Source organism: Rana temporaria, chromosome 2 (genome assembly GCF_905171775.1).
Source record: "Rana temporaria chromosome 2, aRanTem1.1, whole genome shotgun sequence".
NCBI classification, from domain to species: domain Eukaryota; kingdom Metazoa; phylum Chordata; class Amphibia; order Anura; family Ranidae; genus Rana; species Rana temporaria.
In genome coordinates, this window is record NC_053490.1 from 158,514,216 (window position 1) to 158,529,877 (window position 15,662).

Genomic DNA, 15,662 nt, shown 5'->3' on the forward strand with positions numbered 1-15,662 from the left:
TAAATAAAGCACGCTCCTCCTTTACACAGTTACATTGTAAATAAAGTACGCTCCTCCTTTGCACGGTTACATTGTAAATAAAGCACGCTCCTCCTCTGCACGGATACATTGTATAAAACACAGTTTTACTAAGTTTTTCTCTTTGGCTGTGGGGGACAGAGCATAGGGAAACCCACTGAGATTTTATGTAGCAACTGTAACAGAGTTATCTGTGAAATGGCTTTATTCCATAAATGCTGCAAACCCCTTTATAACAGCTACCCACTCTTTCCACTGACTATGTGCAGTCCTGGCGCCTTTCCCATACGTGTCATGGCCGCTATGGCTTCCCATGCCCTTAGTCGCTTCCTTGGCGTCACCCGTTCTCCAATGATTGGCCAGTTGTCGCAAAGCCGGCGAGCTCCTATTGGCTAGTGGAGTTTGTTACCCTTTGTTGTACTCCGTGTCATAAAACGGCGCCGTATGCGAGCAGATGAGGTGTCAGTGCACCCGGACAGCCGTTAATTAATGAAGATTTTAATGAGTAGAGTTGCGGAATTTGCAGTGTGACCGGTGAGAAGTGACTGGGCAGAGAAGAAGGGCACACCATGGCAGAAGTGACGTGTTCCTCCCAGTGTGAGGAGGAGGGATGGTAAGATGCGGCCTCATGCACACACATGTCTGTGTACAGTCCATGCCTTGTTGTTGTATGTGTGAGGGACACATGATGGGGGGGAGCAGAGCTAGCCATGTGGGACCTATCAGAGGACATGACTGTGTCTAGGAGAAATGAATGGCACTGCTTAGTCTTATAGAGTTAGTTCCTCTCATGGGGGGTCATGCATAATAACCTGGGTGCTTCTCCCACTCACTCTTATTCTCTCCTTCCCTGCTGCTACTTTAACCACTTCAATACTGGGAACCCCCACCCGTCGCACTTTGAATGACAATTGCGCGGTCATGCTACACTGTACCCATATGACATTTCTATAATTTTTTCTTTCCAAACAAATAAAGCTTTCTCTTGGTGCTATTTAACCACTTAAGGACCAGAATGTTTTGCCCCCTTAATGACCAGGCCAATTTTTGTGATGCGTCGCTTTAACTGACAATTGCGTGGTCGTGCGACGTTGCACCCAAACAAAATGTATGTACTCCCCCCACACAAATAGAGCTTTATTTTGGTGATCACCTCTGCGATTTTTATTTTTTGCACTATAAACAAAAAAATTTGCGACAATTAAAAATAAATAAATCCCCCCCCCCCCCCCCCCTCAAATAAAAAGTCTTCATAATTTTAGGCCAATATGTATTCTTCTACGTATTTTTGGTATAAAAATAAATCGGAATGAGCATAAATTGATTGTTTTGCGCAAAAGATGTAGCGTCTACAAAATAGGAGATAGGTTTATGGGATTTTTATCATTTATTTATTTTTTACTGGCGGCGATCTGATTTTTTTTTTTGTGGGATTGCGGCTGACAGAACGGACATTTTCAACACTTTGGGCACTGGTGACACTTATACAGCGATCAGAGCTAAACATAGCCACTGATCACTGTATAAATGACACTAGCAGGGAAGGAGTTAACACTGGGGGGGGGGGGATGATCAAGGGGTTAAGTGTTCCCTAGGGAGGTGTTTCTAACTGAGGGCAGTGTACTGACTGGAGGAGGAGAGATATTTCTGATCACTAGGAACAGAAGATCTCTCTTTACTCTCCTGTCAGGATGAGGATCTGTCTGTTTACATTGACAGATACCTGTTCTGGCTCTCAGGAGCGATCGTGGGGCGCCGGTGGCCATGTGCATCTGCTACGGCGTCATGCCCCCTATTGCTCTTAAAGTGGCTGACGTACGCCTCCAACGATTCACGCAGACATGCCAACCTGCTGCAGTTTGACAGCGGCTGGTCGGTAAGCGGTTAAGCACCACTGCTTTTTTATTTTTTTTGCTAAACATAAAAAGACAGAAAATTTTGAAAAAAAAAAAACGTTTTCTTAGTTTCTGTTCTAAAATTTAGCAAATAAGTACCGTAATTTTTTTTCTTCACTGGTGTGCACTGATAAGGCTGGACTGATGGGCAGCATTGATGGCACTGGTGGGGCTGTACTGATGATCAGTGCCCTAATTATCTGTGTGCATGTCCCCCGTCATGTTTGCTGGTTACCGGCTCTCCTCACACTGTGACAGCGCATGAGGAAAGTACTGCAGATAACCGTCAATTCTGATTGGACACATATGATGTGGTACAGGACCACTGTGATTGGCACGATCACAGAGCGCACCGGATGCGCACCCAAGGGGCATGGTTTTTGGAGGATGTAAATGGATGCCCTCCTGGATCTAGAGAGCTGCGCTGTAGCTGTTTTTCGGCTATAGCGTGGTAAGGAAGTTGTTAAAGAGCTCCGTTTACACTGCTGACCAAAATTTAAGGGACTTACTCTTCTTGTCATTTAAAATGTTCAGTCCCAGTGACATCATGAAATCCTTGGAAAAGAATGCTGCTGTCTGGTGTCGGGAGGAAGACTTTATCTCCATTATGCAAAGGGTATTGCTTGAAGTCACACATGGCGTGTGCATTGAACCAGAGGAGGAGTGGAGGGCGCAGTTGGTGCTGGGGGCTGTATCTCAGGCACACCCACATAGCCAGCCACAGTTACATACACATTGTGGACGGCTCAGGCCAAGATCGGAAGACTCCTAAGTTTGCCCACTACAGCAAGCAGGGACGTAGTTACGTTACCACTTGCTTTAAAGAACTACAGCGGGGCAGAGACAAGACCACTGGCCACGGGGATACACAGTGGGGAAAGAAACAAGCAGTGTATTGTATTAAGGTATGACCCCCCCCCCCCCAAACTCTGCCAACTGCAAAAAAAATTTGCCTGGAGTTCTTCTTTAAAGTGTGCAGGTAGTGGGGCTGGATGCTGCCTCCAGATTGGATGCACGTGGGATTAAATGCCTAGTGCTCCAGCAGCTATACGGGGATACTGACAGCAATAATACCTGCCAGGTGTTCTAATTCCTTGCCACTGTTATTTAAAAAAATAAAAAAAAGTTTTGCCTACAAGTAGAACAATAGGCAAAACTTTTATGTTAATTTTGGATAGAGTAAGGGTGGGTTAGAACCACTGTCCCTTCCTTCTTCTTTTTTTTTTTTTTTTTTTTTTTTTTTTTTTTTTATGCCATCTGTGTCTCATTGCGGAGATGTCCCTTCACTTTCTGTCCCGTAGCCAAACAGGAAGTGAGAGTAAATCCCTGCGAATTAAGAGAATTCCTTGGAGACCCCAAGGTCACCAGAACTTCTACATTGGAAGATTTCCCCTTCATTACTATTCTGGGGACAACCCAAAATATGGAGTTTTTTCTCTTGCTTTCAATGATAATGGTGAACAGGACAAACAGAGAGGGTAAACCTCTTTAATGGAAGCACAGACAGCAATTAAAACTGAGCAGGGTTCTAATCCCTCTACACGCTGTCCAAAACGGAAAAAAAAAGTTTTGCCTTTATTTTCAGTTATACTGTAAAGTGTAAGTTCAACTTTTCACAAAAAAAATGAAAAGATGAACTAACTCTGTCCACCCCTAACCCACCCATATCCTCAAACCGCGGTACCTGCTGCACCAACCTTCATGGATGATTAGCTTTCATTGCTTGCACAGAAAGCCGCGGTCTTCTTCTCCTTTTTGCCTTAAAGCAGTGGTCTCCAAAATGCGGCCCTTTGCTTGATTTTATCTGGCCCTTGGGGCACTATTTCATTCACTGACAGTTCTTCCCAATGACACCAACAATGGGGCCCAATAACACCAATGATGGGGGACCATTCCTTCCAATGACACCAACATGGGGCACAATTCCTCTCAATGACATCAAAGATGGGGCACAATTCCTCCCAATTCTATCAACAATGGGGCCCAATGACAACAGTGATGGGGCATTGTTTACACCAACTGATGCTGGAACTTTTTCTACTCCTGATGGCCACAGTCCGGCCCTCCTAAAGTTTTAAGGAAAGTAAACTGGCCCTTTGTATAATAAGTTTGGAGACCCCTGCCTTAAAGGATAGGTTCATTATTTAGCATCATTTTACATGTTGCTAAGCAACAGCCCCCCCTCCCCCTGGAGAGAGGGGGCAAGGGGTTCCCCTCTCTGCTCAGCTGCTGTCACATTTGAAGTTGCCATTGCTGTGCGGGGCGTCATTTGCTTACAGAATTCGTTCAAATCCCATCTGTCGCCTTGACAGACAGACTTGTAGTTCTGATCAGCACATAGTCCATTAACACTTCCTGCATCTCAGCAACTGACAGTCTACAGGACTGTAGGAAGTGTCTGCAGGAGCCTGACATTGCACCTGTGATCCTGATCGCAGGAGCAATACTTTGCATTCTGTTGTGTAAAATAAAAAAAATGCACATTCTTTTTTTTTTTTCTACATGCAAAGACATGCACTTATTATTATTATTTTAACAAAGGTAAACCTAACCTTGAATGATGAGTGGATGGTTTAGAACGATCTGTTCCAGAAAAAGATCCCCGGACCCCTGCATCGGCTGCATGGGCAGTGAAAGCTAATGGTCCATGGTAGTAGGTGCAGCGGGGACTGTGGGGTGTGGAGAGTTTTCGGTGTTAGTATACCTTTTATCCCCTTGATTGCCCTAGATGTTAACCCCTTCCCAGCAAGTATACCTTTTAATAAAAGGTATGCTTACACTTTAAAAGGCAAGTATACTTATGTAAAAGGTCACCTCCCTCCCCTGCCCTTATTAACTGCTTGGCAACCCACCACAGTACATATTCTGTGGATGGGCGTTTTGTGCAGTCACAGTAACGTACCTGTACGGCGTGGCTTTCTTCCGGGTTCAGGGCATGCATGCGCCCCCACCCGCTGGCTCTGCTGTTAATAAACACAGTGGGAGTCTGTTGTTAGATCCTAGCCTGTAATTCATGGCTGGGACCTGCTGATCGGCTGTGTCAAATCACAGCCCAGAGCCCTGTGTTGACAGTCCACAGAGGGAACAATCTCTCGATTTCTTATTCCTGTAAAGCAGGTATAAGAAAAAGATTTTTAGTAAAAAATCAGCACACATTACACCAGTGGTTCTCAACACCGGTCCTCAGGACCCACTAACAGGCCAGATTTTAAGTATTTCCTTGGGGAGATTCATACTACAATCACTGAGCAGCAAATGCTATCACCTGTGATGTCTTTCAGTTATCTTACAAACCTGACCTGTAAAATCCCTTTCAAACTGGAGGCGTTTTTTCAGGCGCTTTAGCGCTAAAAATCGTGCTTGTAAAGCGCCTGAAAAATGCCTCATATGCACTGGGGCGCTGCGCTTGCAGGATATCATAAAAAGTCCTGCAAGCAGCTTCTTTAAGACACTTTAGTATACACCGCTCCTAAAGTGCCCCTGTTTATTTCAATCAATGGGAAGCGCCGCTTTGCATGCACTTTTAACCCTTTATTCAGCCAGCAAGCGCCCGAAAAGCACCTCTAAAACGACGGAAACGTTTTACCGCTGACGCCCCCGCGCTTTCAGTGTGAAAGGGCTCTTAGTGGGTCCCGAGGACAGGAGTTGAGAACCACTGTATTGCACATTGTTGGGCACACATTTATCCCCTATGTTAACCCCTTCCCATCCAGTGTGATTAGTACAGTGACATAGTGTATAGTATTGCCACTGTATTAGTGTCATTGCCAGTCTGTTTCCACAAAGTGTCAGATTATATAAAAATAAATTAATAAAAGTATATTCAGAAACTTTCACGCAAACCAGTTAATATACACTTTATTGGGATTTTTATTTCGCCAAAGACATGTAGCAGAATACATTTTGGCCAAAATGTATGAAAACAATTTGGTTTAAAAAAAAAAAAAAATATTGAATATTTATAGCAGAAAATACGCTTTTTTTTTAAATTTGATTTATTTAGATGTTTTTTTTTTCTTTCCTGTTTTTATATAAAAAAAATAATCCAGTGGTGATCAAATACTACCAAAAGAAAGCTCTATTTGTGTGAAAAAAATGATATACATTTGCGTACAGTGTCCGTGACCGTGCAATTGCCAGTTAAAGTAGTACAGTGCTGAATAGAAACAATGGCCTCGTCATAATTGGGATACAATCTTCTCAAGTGGCTAAATGACAGCCTGTGCTTGTTTTGAAAAGAGTAACTACCACCTGTGTGTAATACATTGGCCAACCTCGTGTGTATTCATACCAAGTTTGCGGACATTACCCTTCGGACAAAAATCCACAGAAGTCCGAACGTGTGTACGAGGCTTTAATCGTATCTTAATTGTAATGTATACAGTCATGTCAGGGCTTGACAAATTAGCCTTGAATCTAGGAGCCAACTAAAAAAAAATTAGGAGTGAGTTTGTTTTTGTTTTTTTAGCGTAGTGTGGGTTAGCACCCGGGGCAAGTCATTTTGTGATGTGAAGGGTACAGATTGCAGGACATGGGGTGAAGGGTACAATGTGCAGATAACAGAACATGTGGTGTAAGGTGCAGGAGAAGGGTGCAAGACATAGGGTGCAGAAGGGCTCGGCACATGGGGTGCAGAACACAGGACATGGAGTGCAGGAGAAGGGTACAGGACATAGGGTGCAGAATACAGGACATGGAATGCAGGGTGTAGAACAGTAATGCAATCCCTTAGTCCCCCTTTGTCCTCCTGCATGTCCTGTGCATCTTCCCCAGCAGAGAGCAGATGCAGAGGGCAGCTTGTATGCATAAAACATGTCCCTGCCTGGCTGGCTCCTTAGCTGACTGCCTTTCAGGCTTTCCCTGTTTACTGTAAGGCCACTATAGTCCTATTTCTCAGCATCTTGTGGGGTGCTGCCAGGGGGCTCTGCTGGGACACAGGCCACTGTGGGTGGCAGCAGGAGCCGATGCTGACAGTAGTGCAGCCGTGGAAAGGAGAAAGATCGGCCGCAGGAGCTCAGTGAGGTAAGTTCTCTCATACTGTGCTTGGCCACTGTCCTGTTCCCACATGTGTGACGTATCGCCACAAACGTCAGTGTGAGAACAATAATTCTACCAAAAGAGCTCCTAGTTAACTCTAAACTGATGAGCTGTAAAGGCTTAAAGCGTCGCCTATGGAGATTTTAGCGCACTGTAGTTTTTGGCAATATCGCATATGCACCCAATTTTAAGACATGGAATGTTTGGTATCCATTTACTCGATTTGAACCTCCAGATGGGTATTATATTGTGTGTTTTTGAATGAAAATTTAACAAATATCATGTGACATAAAAATTTGCAACTTTCACTTTTTTTATTCTACAGGGCCTCTGCTTTCAGAAAATATATATAATGATCCGGGGGTTTAAGTAATTTGTATTGCCAAAACAATTGCGCAGGTGTCGAACTGGTTAAAATCTAGGACATGTGTAGTTTTATTTATTTTTTAAACCGTGGAATGATTGGTTTTAAATATCTTGATCTTTTTCTTTAATCTCTTGCCAAACTTTTATAGACCTTCACATCTTTCTTTCTGAGGACTTTAGAAAGCACTGTTGATTTTGGCATGATGAACCACACACATCAATAGCAAAGAGAACACAAAATGCTCCATGTCTGAAGTTTTATGTAAGACAGATTCCACCTGTATACGCTCTAAGGTGGTTCTAATACTTGGTACCTAATCGGGCACACCCAGTTCTAATTTTATAGATTTAAAGTGGTAATGAATGTAAAGGTGCCTTTACTTTTTTTACATACGACAAATCTGTGTTTTTGTTCATTTAGGTCAGGGTTCTCCAAACATTCTAAACAAAGGGCCGGTTTATTGTCCTTTAGACTCTCGGAGGGCCGGACTTTGGCCAGTGGGAGTGAAAATGTTCCTGGCATCAGTGGGAGTAAACATCTGGTATTAGGGGGAGGAATAGTGCCCCATTGCTGGTATCATAGGGAGGAATAGTGCCCCATTGCTGGTATCATAGGGAGGAATAGTGCCCCATTGCTGGTATCATAGGGAGGAATGGTGCCCCATTGCTGGTATCATAGGGAGGAATGGTGCCCCATTGCTGGTATCATAGGGAGGAATGGTGCCCCATTGCTGGTATCATAGGGAGGAATGGTGCCCCATTGCTGGTATCATAGGGAGGAATGGTGCCCCATTGCTGGTATCATGGGGAGTAGGGGTGCAACGGATCGTCATTGATCCGTGATCCGAACCGAAAAAGATTGATCCGAACCGCACACACGTGATCCGAGGATTGTTTTCTAAAAAAATAATAATAATAATAATAATTTGCGCATGTTCAGTCCACACACAGCGTGGTCATGGCGAATGGAGGAGCTTGAATGCCCCGCGTCATTTAAATCCCCTGTATGGGAGCATTTTGTCTTCCATGTCAAATATAATGATGAAGGAAAGAGGTTAGTGGATAAAACCGTGACGGTGTGTAGGCACTGTGGCACAAGAATGCCATATGACAGTGGGAACACATCAAGTATTGTCACTAGGGGTGCAACTGATCCGTACGAATCAGCACCTTCGGGTCGGGACACACGGCGATCCACGGGCCTCCCGTTCCATAGGAAAGGCCGCGGCTTCGGCCTAGCTATTGAAGCAGCGGCCATCGAGGTCCACCCGGCGCGGGGGATGCAGGCTGCTCCTCGGAAGTTTGTGGGCACTTGAGCTCAATATGTCATTGACTCCTAACAGCCCAGCGATGAGCTCCATGCTGCACCTTGAGGAATCCACACGGGGAGCCGCTCCGCCGCCGCACCGGGCGTCCTGCTGCTTGCCAGAGAAGAGAGAGGAGGCGATCGGGGGGATCTGTATGGACTGAGCACATAGGGGGGATTTTCACTAGACACTCAGCCCGCCGATCAATGACACTAAAGGGATCTGATGATTGGGATAGTTCAGGTCACAGTAGGGAACTGGTGACACCACTTTCGTACATGGGGCTGCGACTTCCACTTGGCTGCACATATAAGTATTGCGAGATGCAGTTATTTCAACACAAAACAGAGCTTATACGCTTAAATACAGTATTTGTAAATCTGACGGACTGTTTAAATGTGAAAATCAGAGGTGCTGTCATATTAGCAATAAACAGCCCGTCGGATTTCCAAACACTGTATTTAAGCACATAAGCTCAGTTTTGTGTTGAGAAGAACTGTGAAATCAAAAACTCTGGTGGGTGTAACAAGATTTGTCTTTTTTTTTTTTTGCTGATCCGAAAATGATCCGATCCGTGACTCCTGATCCGAGGATCGATCCGATCCGTGAGTTTTTTGATCCGTTGCACCCCTAATGGGGAGGAATGGTGCCCCATTGCTGGTATCATGGGGAGGAATAGTGCCCCATTGCTGGTATCATGGGGAGGAATAGTGCCCCATTGCTGGTATCATGGGGAGGAATAGTGCCCCATTGCTGGTATCATGGGGAGGAATAGTGCCCCATTGCTGGTATCATGGGGAGGAATAGTGCCCCATTGCTGGTATCATGGGGAGGAATAGTGCCCCATTGCTGGTATCATGGGGAGGTATAGTACCCCATTGTCGGTGTCAGATGGCAGAATAGTGTCTCCTATCAGTGGGACGATAGTGCTCCAAGGGCCGGATAAAGGCAAGCAAAGGGCTGCATCCGGCCCTCGGGCCACAGTTTGGAGACCACTGATTTAGGTCATAAAAATGTACACTATGTCAATGTTATGTGTCAGTTCATATGTATCACTTTTATTTGTAGGCACTGTTAAAATAAGAGATAATATTGAAAAATTGAACAGTTTCTGTGTGGTGTACTTTTTTTCACACGACTATAAGCTGGAAGCCGAAAGGTAGTATCTCAGTCTTATGTAATTGCCTACGAAGATTTTTGTTATAACTGTGGATGCCTTCATTGCCACTGTTGAATAACATGCCAACAAGTGAGTACAGTGGCACATCAACTCTTGATTTAAACCACAGTTAAAACAAAAAATAATAATGGCACATTTTTTTAGGAGCCTGGAAAGCATTGCACATTGCATTATCAGCAGATCACTGATGCCATACAGGTCTCAATGAACTACCAGAGCACTCAACAGTGCCATTGTAGTTCATTAAGACCTGCAAGCCAACAGCTGCAAAGGCTAATGGTAGTTCATTCATTCACAGGGATCTGTAAATCAATGACGCCACCAAGGAAGAAGGATCCGGGGGGGTCTGATGCTGAACTTGCTACATGTTGCACCCTAAATATTGGAAACGTGTTCAGAATGGTGAACTTATCCTTCTAAAGTAAATCTGCCATGAGAGAAATTTGGGGGCTGGCAAAGCTGACCTTTTTATCATGCTAGTTATATTGCTTTTATGCTGACCAACTATTTTAAGGGGTGTATGTATAAAAGATTTGCTGTATGGATGTCTTATTGCACAGGCGCAACAATTCATCACTGTATTGTTAGTACTGTGATGATCTCCTATGATATTTCGCTCCATCTAGTGTCCATAATGTGTGTGTTTTTTTATTTTTATTTTTATTATTATTGTAGTATTTCAGAAAAATCCTGCATAGTCATTATTTGATTACTTAGAACATCCACAGGGTGCTTTGTTAATAGATCCCTAAGGCACTGTACAAGCTGAGGCTGTTCTAAAGCTTTTCCCCTAACAGGAGAAAAGCAGCTTAAAAAAACATGCCTAAGCCGCGTTTTTGAAAACACATTTTGTCACGCTTAGGCGCCAAAACGTTTCCAGTCGAAACGCTCCTCTCCTCTCTTGAATGGCAAGTGATGTGTTTTATTTATTTATTTATTTTTTATTTACCTTTTTTGTATTCCGGCTTCTAAACTCCTGTAAATGTGTGCATGGGTACATAGGTTAACTTGGAGCCCAGGTTCACACTGGCTGCGAGAGTGAAATCGTGCGAGTTCGGCTGAACTCGCACGATTTCACTCCCGCTGACAGTCCCGATTTTGGCTGCGATTTAAGAGACATCTGTGCAGGTTTCTGCACAGATGTCAATGTAAATCGCGGCCCGAAATCGCAAAAAGTAGTACAGGAACTACTTTTTGAAATTGGTGCGGCGTCGCACCGATTGGGACGGTATCATTGCCAACAATTTCTGGCAAACGCTGATTTGAGATGCGATTTCACATGTGAAATCGCATCTCAAATCGAAGCAAATCGTACCCAGTGTGAACCTGGGCTCAGGGGTGTTCATCAAACGCCTGTAAAGTGAGCTCAGGTGTGCATTAAAAAGTTTCCCTGTCACTGATGCATAACATTGAGGGGACTAGTCAAGTCTTTATCTGTTTATGGATGCTGGCTCAGTGTATTGAGAAAAGAAGGTTGGCATGACGGATAGCTAGCAATTTCAGAAGACCCCTGTATTTCTCTCATGATAGGTTTATCCGCTCAAAATATACTGTGGGCTTCACTCTAAGGTTGGCATACCGTTTTTGTGCATTATTCACCTGTGTTTTTTCCCCATTGTCCACTTGTAGACTTTTCACTTAAGTCATAAACGTCTGGGTTTATTTTTACACAACATTCGAACATCTTTTATCCAAGATTCATACTTTTCCCTATTGGATTTAAAGGGGCACTAAAGGAATTTTTAGTTTTTTTAGCTAAATAGCTTCCTTACCTTACTGCAGTCCTGGTTTCATGTCCTCATTGTTCGTTTTTGCTTTGATGTTGCTGTAATTCCTCTCTGTTCTGGACACTTCCTGGTTGTCTGTTTCCTGATAACCACAGTACTTGGAGATTTCTCACTGTAGTGACTAATCAAGGAGGTGTGATTACTGTGTGTCTAAAACTCCAAAGCACCAATCCAGTTTCGTTTTACAATCCATCACTGCCTTCTATTGGCTCTCTGGCTCTGTACATCAGAGAACCAGGAAACAACATGCAAAAACGAAACTAAACTGTAGGTACATTATATGATTTTTTTTAATCTATTTTTAATCCTTTTTTAAAGAGAATCAGTTAACTATTATGTCTCTATACCCTGTAAACAGTCATTTCAGCTTTTCCTTTAGTGACCCTTTAATTGTGTGAGTCTTGTGTGAAAATTGTTATAAATGGGCCCTTTAGTTTTCTTATCACACAATAACCAGTATACTCGCAAATATGTAAAAAAAAAATTGTAATAAATAATGTTTATTTGTTCAATAAAACTGTTTCCTCCTATAAATGTTCTTCTCTTTAGACTTTTTCTTTGGCAGTTAGGATTAGTTTCATCTAGACCATGGGTCTTCAAACTATGGCCCTCCAGTTGTTCAGGAATTACAATTCCCATCATGCCTAATCATGTCTGTGAATGTCAGTGTGTTACAATGCCTCATGGGATGTGTAGTTCCGCAACAGCTGGAGGGACGTAGTTTGAGGATCCCTAATCTAGACTGATACCCAAAAGGTATAAAAATGTAAATTCTAATAAAAAAAAAAAATGAAAAGAATAAACCCCCCTGTCCCTGGGTGCACACATGTGAATGCAGGCATTTAGGCCACACATGGCATGCTGTGTATGTAAACCACAATCATACCTCATGGTAGGTGTTGCTGCAAATGTGAGCGAGAGCAATAATTCTAGGGTAATCGTTCATTGTAAACTAGTCTCTTAAAGCACCGTCCATGAACAGTTTTGCTGCTAAGCAGACATTTTAACCACTTGGCCCCTGTGCTTATATTATTATTATTTTTTTTTTCAATAAAATTAATAAGCACATAAAACTCACTCATTCTTTAAAAAAATCAAAATCCATACAAAAATCCAGCTTAACCACTTCCCGTCCATCGCTATACGTTGGCCCTTTGACGTTAAATACTGTTGTTATGGCAGCAGATAGCAGATTTTCTTCAACGACTGGCGGTCTGCTTTAACACTACTGTCCACCCAGAGAGCTTCGCTCGACTGACGCCCTGTTAGCAATTATTAAATCTAGTCGATCAGCTTCAAAAGGTGGCCGCCGGCTCCAAACACTGGGGAACTCTCTTTGGAACCAGCTCCCTCATCAGCTCCGAGCATCCTCCTCCTTGATGGCCTTCCGTAAGGGCTTGAAAACACTTCTTTTTTCACAAGCCTACAGATAGAGACTGGGCCTTCCAAGCCCTTAGCAGGACGCTGCCTTAATCCCAGGCTGCGGTCCATAGTCAGGGAGTAGGGATAGGCTTTTTGTGCCCTGACACCCCCCCTTTTTTTTATATTTCTGTTTATTTCTTGTCTGTTCCCCTTTTTTACTTAGATGTCCTAGTTTCTTCTTTTTGCTCTTGGGAACTGGATACCCCCAGCTTGTTGGTAAGCGCTTAGACGCGAGTTTCACAACTCGCATTCGGCGCTCTATAAGTATTTATTCCAATTCAATCCAAGATTAAAATGGTCTTTGCAGCGCGGCGGTAGAGGTGCCCACCCCCCTCCTGCCGCGTCCCAGTCGTCTCTGCCCCTTACCGGATCCATCGGTGCTTTCCCCTGCTTGGGACTAACCCACAGCCAGAACGGCTCGGATGATGGGGGCAAGCTTACTGAAGAAGAGTAGGAAGTGAGAAATTCAGACAAAGGGGGAAAAAAAACATTTAGAAGGGAAATGGAAGGAAAAGGTAAGTGAACCAACAATGCACTAGCTTAAAGGAACCTATTTAGAAAATAAAAAACCTTTACAACCCCTTTAAGTATAAAATGTGAAATCTGAGGTCTTTTTGACCCCAGATCTCACATTTAAAGAGGTCCTGTCTTGCTTTTTTTTGTGTTACAATGGATGTTTACATTCCTTGTAATAGGAATAAAAGTGATCCAATTTTTATTTTTATTTTTATTTTTTAAAGGGACAATGTAAAAATAAGAAGCAAAATAAATATATAAAAATGTAAAGAGCCCCGTCCCCCGAGCTTGCGTGCAGAAGCGACCGCGTACGTAAGTCGCGCCCACATGTGAAAACTGTGTTCAGACTAGAGTCGCTTTCATACACTTTCCTGTGGTGAGGTCACCCTTATTTACATTTGTTTTGGATTCCAGTCACTTTATGGACTTTCTCAATTCATTGTTATTATTTGCAAGCCTTTACTACCGGTATATGTTGGCACACTAATATGTTTAGTAAGGTCGCGTGGTGACACTTTAAGATTTAGTCATGTATTAATATATGTAGATTTGGTTTGTTATCTTTAGATGTGGGCTCTTTCTATATATTTACCTTATTTTGCTCTAGTCCAATGTTGTGTGGCGGCTTATATTTGTATTATACACAGCACAGTTTATTCTTTTATATATATTTATAGGTGTCAAAAATAGGCCTGGTCTTTTTATGAGGTTAAAGTGATGCTAAAAGGTGGTTATTTTTTTTTTTTTTATTGTTTTATAATGACCATACAATAGTGTGGCACAAAGCAGTCCCGAAACACCTCTTCTGGGGTCCCCCACCTGCTCCTCCTCTTCGCGTGCACCTATAGCAAGCTGCTCCAGAGCCATGTTTGTCTATGGAGCCATGCTCTATAGACTCACACAACTGGGCCTAGCTTCCCCCCCCCCACCTCCTCTAAGCATTTTGATTGCCATTGGCATTTGCTGCTGCCCGAATCCCTGTGTGGAGAGGAACGGGGGGGGGGGGGGGGGAGAGATGCAGCCGTGCACAGAGCTGGATCTCTTCTCTCCTCTCTTTCCCTTCACACAGGGAAGGGGGAGGACAGAAGGCTATGAAACCTATTTTTCGGGGCCCTCGAGCTCCATATTTCCCTACAGGCAATTTCACTCGACGCTCCCCTTTGACTGAATCCTACTCTGGAGCATATTTACACATTGCCCGACCCCCATGCCTGGACCAAATTCAGCATAAAAACAGTGACTCCGATTTATCTTGGACCAGGGGTTGACAAATTTGCTTGGAATCTAGGAGCCAGCTAAAAAAGTTAGGAGCCAGAAAACGCACCCCGTCCCGACGAGATTGCGCGCAGAAGCGAACACATACGTAAGCAGCGCCCGCATATGTAAACGGTGTTCAAACGCAATTTTGAAGCGTGACATGTTGGGTATGAATTTACTCGGCGTAACATTATCTTTCATAATATTAAAAAAAATGGGGATAACTTTATGGTTGTCTTATTTTTTAATTAAAAAAAGTGTAATTTTTTCCCAAAAAAGTGCGCTTGTAAGACCGCTGCGCAAATACGGCGTGACAGTAAGTATTGCAACGGTCGCCATTTTATTCTCTAGGGTGTTAGGATAAAAAATATATATAATGTTTGTGGGTTCTAATTAGAGGGAAGAAGATGGCAGTGAAAATAGTGAAAAATGACATTAGAATTGCTGTTTAACTTGTAATGCTTAATTTGTAATACCAACGGCCACCACCAGATGGCGCCAGCTCACATCTGGTGGTAATAACTTGTAATACCAACGGCTCACCACCAGATGGTGCCAGCTCACAAAAAAAAAAAAAATGTTGTTTGTTTTTTTTGCCCACCTTCCAAGCCAAGTCGCCAGGACACTATTTCTAGTCGCCATGGCGACCTGGCGCCCGGGATTTGTCGATCCCTGTCTTGGACAAATCCTTGATTCCATTTTCCAAATTGATCTCCGACTTTAATGTCTCTCAGCTGTACTCCTTTCACTTTTTACAACTCTTCCATGCCTTTAGTTGTCATTTTTCTGGCTCTCCTCCACAACTAGTTCAATCTGCCTTAGAGAAGCTTCTTAGGTTGGATGGACTGTGCAAAGAATGCCGCCTCCATTCAATAAC

General features: G+C 43.4%; 1 protein-coding gene across 1 annotated transcript in view; it reads left to right on the forward strand.

Moving 5' to 3' along the window:
• Positions 1-429: 429 nt before the first annotated feature.
• Positions 430-15,662, forward strand: part of TDRD3 (tudor domain containing 3) — a 401,075-nt gene continuing 385,842 nt past the window's right edge. Inside the window, exon 1 of the mRNA XM_040341347.1 lies at positions 430-631. Coding sequence (XP_040197281.1) covers positions 588-631 — 44 coding nt within the window. The 5' untranslated portion in view covers positions 430-587. The remainder of the gene's footprint in view (positions 632-15,662) is intronic.